The 8,258-nt window shown below is 33.9% G+C and overlaps 1 protein-coding gene and 1 pseudogene across 1 annotated transcript; both read left to right on the top strand.

Annotated features, from left to right (window-relative positions):
• The first annotated feature begins 1,186 nt into the window (after positions 1 to 1,186).
• LOC115960088 lies at positions 1,187 to 3,000 on the top strand (annotated as a pseudogene).
• Positions 3,001 to 4,161: 1,161 nt separating this feature from the next.
• Positions 4,162 to 5,403, top strand: LOC115960090 (glutathione transferase GST 23-like). The gene is made up of 2 exons (XM_031078787.1): positions 4,162 to 4,505; positions 4,846 to 5,403. The coding sequence occupies exons 1-2, from the start codon at positions 4,191 to 4,193 to the stop codon at positions 5,185 to 5,187; spliced, it is 657 nt and encodes a 218-aa protein (XP_030934647.1). The 5' UTR covers positions 4,162 to 4,190; the 3' UTR covers positions 5,188 to 5,403.
• The last annotated feature ends 2,855 nt before the right edge of the window (positions 5,404 to 8,258 follow it).

Here is an 8,258-nt window from a genome sequence, read left to right as displayed (position 1 = left end):
TATGTGGCTTGTCCCTTGATTATCTAATTTAAGGTTCAATTAGTAAGGCAATGTGCAGAACTGGGTACGTTGGGTTCGCCACCCATAGCCATGGGAATCTATGGAAGTGGATATTACAAGAATAGCTCTGATTCATTCATCCTTATTTTGCTACGTGGGATTCATCCATAGAGATTTGGATAAAACTTATTATGCATAGTTTTTTAAGGTGTATATACATCTTAGGTTCATGTAGTTTTTTTGTCAATATAGCAATATGGCATGACTATGTGGCTTATTGATCAATGTACTTAAAAGTGCAAATTCTATTAAGATGGGGTATAAAACTCAGGTTTTACATCCTTCAATTATATTGTGCCATATCAGCTTAATGCAAATTAAAGAATAAATCTTACCACATACAATCATTTATTTTCCTCACTCGATTAATTAACCTATCCATAATCTTATCTTCCTCTAGTTGTATCAGTTTGCACTGGCAGAATCTTTGACGGTAGCACCTGTGGTGGCTGGAGCATTTTATTTTGTTTTGTTTTGTTTTTTGTTTTTTTTTTTTTTGTTTTATATCATGGAGCTGAAAAATGGTTTTTTTCTTTTTTTTTTTAAAAAAAATGTTATGAAATGGAGTTTTAAGGAGTAATTGTGTGCGGCAAGTGCAATTCTTTGTTTAGTAAAATGTTCATGTGGAGTGTTTATATTGGAGGGCTTTACACCCCATCTGGAATGAATGTTTTCTCATGTGCTTAAGGCCTTTTTAGGTGTTAACCTAAATAGACTTATTTATTTTATTCGGCCAATGGGTTTAGTGCTCCCTTATGCTCTTGTGGTGGTCTCATGAGACCTGCTTACACAAAATTTATCCTTGTTTTGGGCCTAATGTTCAGACTTCTTTTGCCAAAAAAAAAAAAAAAAAAACCGACTTCATTACAAGTTCTCTCTTTTTCTTTTGTCATCATCCATGGTGGGATTGGTTTTCCCTGTCTTCTTTTGTTATCTTTTCATTTGTCATATGCTCAGAAAAAAAAAAAAAGTCCATCAAGGCGGCTAAATTATTCTAGACGTCAATATTTATTTAAAAACAAAAGGTGGATAGTCTACTCTTGCCCGATAAGGTTTCTACAATCATCAATTAAAGGAACAATAGGTGGTGCATATGGGTCTTCTTTTAGCCACTGTATAACTTTAAAAACAATCATTGCTGTGTCAAAATTTATTTCTATACAGGCGGCTAAATTATTCAAGACGTCAATATTTATTTAAAACAAACATTGCGAGTCAAAATTTATTTCTAGACATTGGGAGAGGTACATCTATAAATTGCCATGAGATAATGTAGACATCTGCTTAGTAGAAATTAAGAATGGCTGAAGACTCTGTGAAGTTGCTAGGCTATTGGGCAAGTCCTTTTGCCCTTAGAGTTAAGTGGGCTTTGAAACTGAAAGGGATCCAGTACCAGTATGTGGAAGAGGATCTCCCAAACAAAAGTCCCATGCTCTTGCAGTACAACCCTGTTTATAAAAAAGTTCCAGTCCTTGTCCATGATGATAAACCCTTGGCAGAGTCACTCGTAATTCTTGAATATATTGATGAGGTGTGGAAGCATAATCCTCTCCTCCCAACAGATCCATATGAAAGGGCCAAAGCACGGTTTGGGCCAAATTTGCCGAAGACAAGGTAAGAGAAGAAGCCACCTTCTCTATGAGCTTAGTTATATGAACTACTATGCTGGTTACACACCAACTACCACACCCCTGAATATTGGGGATAGCTCTTAAATTATGCTCTTATTCATTGAAAAGAAAGCATGCATCAGTTGGAGGACTATTGGTAATTCAAATATTAGATGACTTATATGGAGATTTTTCTTACTTCTTAAAATAAGCATAAGATTTTCATGCAGCTCTATGATTACATTCTAAGAACATTCACATTAACTCAAGCAAAAAATTTCGTAGCAGAAGAACTTCTTTTTATTTATTTATTTATTTTATTTTATTTATTTTTTACATACTCACTTTTCAAAACACTCAACATCAGATTATCTATTTTACACTACATTACATTACATTAAAATATCAAATTTTCATGATTTTTTTTAATTGTTTATCTTTTTTCATATATAATAACTACCATTTACTTTATTCCTTCGGCCTCGGGATACATAACAAAATAATAAAAAATTATATACAAAATGAATAGTGTTAGTGTAAATTTACACCGTTACTATAACAATTTTGCATATTTACACATTTTTAGCTTGACTAATGTGGGTGATTTTGGAGGTTGAATGTGTAAAATCGATATCTTTTTCTATTTTGCATTGACGCAAACGCTCTAACATGCAATTTCCATCTAAGCTAACAACCATAGAATAACCAATTCTTTATTTCAAACTCTAAAAAAATTAATCAGTCTACTCTTTTCAGTGTGGGCCAGCAGTGATGGCTGCATTTAGCAAGAAGGGGGAGGAAAAAGAGAAAGCTGCAAAAGAAGCTCGTGAGAATTTAAAGACTCTTGAAAGTGGTCTTGAGGGGAAGCGTTTTTTTGGGGGTGAAACAATAGGCTTTGTGGATATTGCTGCTGGCTGGATTGGATGCTGGGCTCAAATGACTGGGGAAATCATAGGCATAAAGCTGATTGATGCAAAGACCATGCCTTTACTTGATGCTTGGTTCAAAGATTTCCTTGAGGTCCCTTTTATTAAAGAATGTATGCCACCTCAGGATAAATTGCTAGAGCACAACAAGGAATTCCACAAAATTTTGACTGCTGCATCGACTTGAAGTCTTTATATCTCTGAGCACATACTTAAGGCTACCTGCATATGGTGTATGAATGATTGTTAGTGAATCATATAAAACTATAAAGGATATGGACTAAGGCTGATATTCTTGATATGAATATCATGCATGTAAGATTAGCAAAATCTGATGAATAAGAATTGCAAAATTACTAGGCAATATTATATATATGCAATACTGGAGTACATGTTTTCGGCAATTTGGTGTATTTTTGTGCTTTTGTTTTGTGATGTGATGTGATGTTGGGGGTGAGGGATTGGATGCATCTTTTTGATTTTTGAGTATGTTCAATTGCATGGCAACATATGTGGCTTGTCCTTTATCATCTAATTTAAGCTTCAATTATTGAGTGGTTTTAGGACTACACACTTTTTTACAACTTTTAGTTACAACTTTGACATGATAGACTGTGAGTGGTTGTCTATTATTTACATATGAACTCACAATTTTTCTTTCACCACTCACACTTTGCAACATAACAATTATGGCCAAAAAGTTGTGAGATAAACTGTGGTACTAGATTTTGTCTCACTTAGTAAAGCAACATGCAAGACTGGGTATGTTGGGTTCACCCATAGGGAACCTATGAACTCTTAAGAATAGAAGTAGATATTCCAAGAATAGTTCTAATCCATCCTACTTGGATTCATCCATAGGGATCTGGATAAAATTTATCTATAGTTTTTTTTAGGTATATGTAGTTATGTACATCTTAGATTCACATAGTTTTTTTATTTTTTATTTTGTGTGGTCAATATAGGCTATATAGCAATATAGTATAACTATGTGGCTTATTGATCGAAGTATTTAAGTTTCACTTGATAATTATTTACCCCTAACCTACAACAGAAACAACTGGACCTAAGCTTTAATCTAAAGAGACATTTTTTAAAAAATATCTTTCTTTTTTTTTGGCTAATGGGTTTGGTGCTCCCTTGTTATGGAGGTGGTATTTTTTGCACGAGTCATGAAATTATTGTCTTACTGATATGTTGGCTCCACACAATGGTCGCATGAGACCGGCATGTTTACAAAAATTAAAATTCTTGTTGTGGGCCTACTGTTCAGACTTCTTTTGCAAAAATAATCTGACTTAATTACAATTTCTCTCTTTTTCTGTTGTCATCATCCATGGTGGGATTGATTTTCCCTCTGTCTTCTCTTTTTTTCTTTTCATTTGTCATGTGCTCAGAAAAAAAAAAATAAAGGAAGAAAAAGAAGTCCATCAAGGCGGCTAAATTATTCTGGACGTCAATATTTATTTAATAACAAACATTGCGAGTCAAAATTTATTTTTAGACTTTAAGTAAAATTTATTTCTAGACCTTGGGAGAGGTACATCTATAAATTGCCATGAGATGATAGACACCTGTACTGTGGAAATTAAGAATGGCTGAAGACTCTGTGAAGTTGCTAGGCTATTGGGTAAGTCCTTATTCCCTAAAAGTTAAGTGGGCTTTGAAACTGAAAGGGATCCAGTACCAGTATGTGGAAGAGGATCTCCAAAACAAAAGTCCCATGCTCTTGCAGTACAACCCTGTCTATAAAAAAATTCCAGTCCTTGTCCATGATGATAAACCCTTGGCAGAGTCACTCATAATTCTTGAATATATTGATGAGGTGTGGAAGCAGAATCCTCTCCTTCCAATAGATCCATATGAAAGGGCCAAAGCACGGTTCTGGGCCAAATTCGTTGATGATAAGGTAAGAGAAGAAGCCACCTTCTCCATGAGCTTATTTATATGAACTACCATGCTGGTTACACCAACTATCACAGCCCTGATCATTGGGGATAGCTCTTAAATTATGCTCTTATTCATTAAAAAGAATGCATGCATCCGTTGGATGACTATTGGTAATTCAAATACTAGATGACTTATATAGAAATTTTTCTTACAAGACAACAATCTTAAAATAAGCACAAGATTTTCATGCAGGTTTATGAGTACATGCTAACATGCAATTTCCATCTAAGCTAACTAGCATAGAATAGCCAATTCTTATTTCAAACTCTAAAAAACATTAATCAGTCTACTCTTTTCAGTGTGTGCCAGCACTGATGGCTGCATTTACCAAAAAGGGGGAGGAACAAGAGAGAGCTGTCAAAGAAGCTCATGAGAATTTCAAGATTCTTGAAAGTGGTCTTGAGGGGAAGCGCTTTTTTGGTGGTGAAACAATAGGCTTTGTGGATATTGCTGCTGGCTGGCTTGGATGCTGGGCTCAAATGACTGGGGAAATCATAGGCATAAAGCTGATTGATGCAGAGACCATGCCTTTACTCGATTCTTGGTTCCAAGATTTTCTTGGGATCCCTCTTATTAAAGAATGTATGCCACCTCAGGATAAATTGCTAGAGCACATCAAGGAATTACACAAAAAATTTTGACTGCAGCATCGACTTGAAGTCTTTATATCTCCGAGCACGTACTTAAGGCTACCTGCATAAGACGTATGAATGATAGTTAGTGGGTTATATAAAACAATAAAGAATATGGACTTAGCAAAATATGATGAATAAGAATTGCAAAATTACTAGGCAATATTATATATATGCAATATTGGAAGTACATGTTTTCGGCAATATGGTGTATTTTTGTGCTTTTGTTTTGTGATGTGATGTTGGGGGTGAGGGATTGGATGCATCTTTTTGATTCTTGAGTGTGTTCAATTGCATGGCAACAAATGTGGCTTGTCCTTGATCATCTAATTTAAGTTTCAATTAGTGAGTAGTTCTAGAACTACACACTTTTTCACAACTTTTTGTTACAACTTTGACATGACAGACTATGAGTGGTTGTCTATTAGTTACACCTAAACCCACCATTTTTCTTTCACCACTCACACTTTGCAACATAACAATTACGGCAAAAAAGTTGTGAGATAAATTATGATACTAGATTTTGTCTCACTTAGTAAAGCAACATGCAAGACTGGGTATGTTGGGTTCACCCACAGGGAACCTATGAACTCTTAAGAATAAAAGTGGATATTCCAAGAATAGCTTCGATCCATCCTAAGTGTGATTCATCCATAGGGATTTGGATAAAATTTATTATTTATCTATAGTTTTTTTTAGGTATATGTAGTTATGTACATCTTAGGTTCATGTATTTTTTTTATTTTGTCAATATAGCAATATAGTATAACTATGTGGCTTATTGATCGATGTATTTAAGTTTTTTTTTTTTTGCTGAATATGTATTTAAGTTTCACTTGATAATTATTTACCCCTAACCTACAATAGAAACAACTGGACCTAAGCTTTAACCTAAATAGACCTTTTTCAATTTTCTCAAAAAAAAGAAAAAAAAAAAGACCTTTTTCAAAAATATCTTTTTTTTTTTTTTTTTTGGCTAATGAGTTTGGTGCTCTCTTGTTATGGAGGTGGTATGTTTTGCACTAGTCTCATGAAACTATTGTCTCACTGACTTGTGGGCCCCACACAATGGTCTCATGAGATTGGCGTTTACAAAAATTAATCCTTGTTGTGGGCCCAATGTTCAGACTTCTTTTGCAAAAATAATTTGGCTTAATTACAACTAGTCGATATCCCGTGCGATGCGCGGTGCATTTTGATAAATTTTGTAAGAAACTATTTATGACCCATTGATTTTATGAATACTATTATTGTTAGTCACACTTAATCTATGAGATTTTCTACTAAAACTAAATTCAAACTAAATACATTGGGGAGAAAATTCCTCTAATTCATGCAACCAAGAAATGTCACTAGATTATAGTTAAATTGTCACCTACAAACCTGTTGGTTCCTATGTGTCTCTCTTGTATTATTTATGTTTTATATATCAATTAGCTATAAAAACTTCTAGAATTTCATGATACAACAATAGAAAAAATAATGCCATAGTGATGCAATAATATCACAATTTAACCTCCAAGTTTTAATTGAACTAAAAGTAGCCAAAAATAGATCCTTACCAAGTGTATGCATCATATAGAAAACCAAAAATATAAATTGGCACATAATATGAAAAAAATAAGCCTAAATAAATTACAATGCTACATAAGTAAAACCATATACATAACATCTAAACAAAATATTTAAGACGAATGTAATATTTTGAAAATTAACCTACTTCTCAAAAAGAAAAACAAAGATATTGTGAGAAAATTTTGGAAGTTTAATTTTTAAGTCCATTGGAAATGGAGATTTATGTTGGACAAATGTGGAGACAAAATAATATTTGCCCAATTCATTGAATTCGACTCTTGTAATTTTGCATTGAAGTTAGTCTTATGTAGAAAATTGAATTTTTTTTTGATTCCTACATTTCCCATAATTTTTTAGATCCATCCGTATCAATTTAAAGCATGTAAAGTTATATATATATATATATATATACAAATTCTTTGAATTATATTCTTTCATTTCCCATGACTTTTTAAATTCATCCGTATCAATTCAAAGCATGTAAAGTTATATTGTATACAAATTCTTTGATTTTTATTAATACATTGAAATAAATGCATTTGTTATTATTTAATAGTTTGACATAAATGCTAAATTTAGATGAGATAAGGTGGAATCCTAAATGAGAAGGATGTCGTACAATGTGCTACTTGGCAAAGCCTCATGCTTTCTCACATGAGGTGTCTGCTTATATATATTGAATGAATTGACGTGGAGACAAATAATATTTGCCCAATAAATTGAACTCAACTCTTGCAATTTTGCAATGAAATTAGTCTTACGCAGAAAATTGAAAAGTTTTTTTGATTCCTACATTTCCCATGACTTTTTAGATCCATCTTGTAAGGTTGAATTTAATCAACCATGTGTTGGCTTTATTCAGTGCCAAATTTGTTTGTAATTCATCATGTAGAAGCTCTGTATTTAGGTGGGAATAATGTAAAGGTTGTGTGTGAGAGAGTGTGAAGAAACTCAAGATGTGCGCATTTAAAGGAGTCTCGCGACTGGATCTCGCGACTGGCAAGTTGCCAAAGTGGCACACGTGTGAAGCATGCAGGGAGTTGAAGGGTTACGACAGTTGGAGCACTACATCATAAAAAATACAGTTTGGCCTGAAAGTTATCTCACAACTCATTCCAGTTGCGAGGCCAAGTCACCAAAATGCCCTGTTTGGATGAAAACTGACTTTTCACATTCCTCACATACCCTACTGTAAATATCCTTATTCCCACGAAATGTAAGTGTGGCTATTCAGAAAGAAAAACCCTAAGAGAGGTTTCTACAACACACCCACCTCATTAGAGAGAGAGCTATTCATTCTTAGATAGAAATCTTTGTAGTCTCTTCTCATTCCCTCTCCCATTGTTATACCCATTGAGAAGAAATTTGTACCCAAATACTACCCACACCCATTTAGAGTGTTAAGTGTTTTTGGAGCTTTGGGAAGCATTGGAAGATGCTAAGAATGACGGATGCAATATGGAGCTTATTGCGGGATCTGGTAAGCTAGAGAAGACAAGATTCGG

The sequence above is a fragment of the Quercus lobata genome, chromosome 9 (assembly GCF_001633185.2).
Source record: "Quercus lobata isolate SW786 chromosome 9, ValleyOak3.0 Primary Assembly, whole genome shotgun sequence".
In the NCBI taxonomy this organism is placed as follows: Eukaryota; Viridiplantae; Streptophyta; class Magnoliopsida; order Fagales; family Fagaceae; genus Quercus; species Quercus lobata.
Note: the sequence above shows the minus strand (reverse complement) of the source record. Positions and strands in the feature narration are given on the sequence as shown.

Excerpts from the sequence above, each read along its gene's own strand:
- LOC115960090 (XM_031078787.1), top strand. The coding sequence starts at position 4,191 with ATGGCTGAAGACTCTGTGAAGTTGCTAGGCTATTGGGTAAGTCCTTAT. Across the intron at positions 4,506-4,845 it reads CCAAATTCGTTGATGATAAG|TGTGTGCCAGCACTGATGGC; the intron begins GTAAGAGAAGAA and ends TACTCTTTTCAG.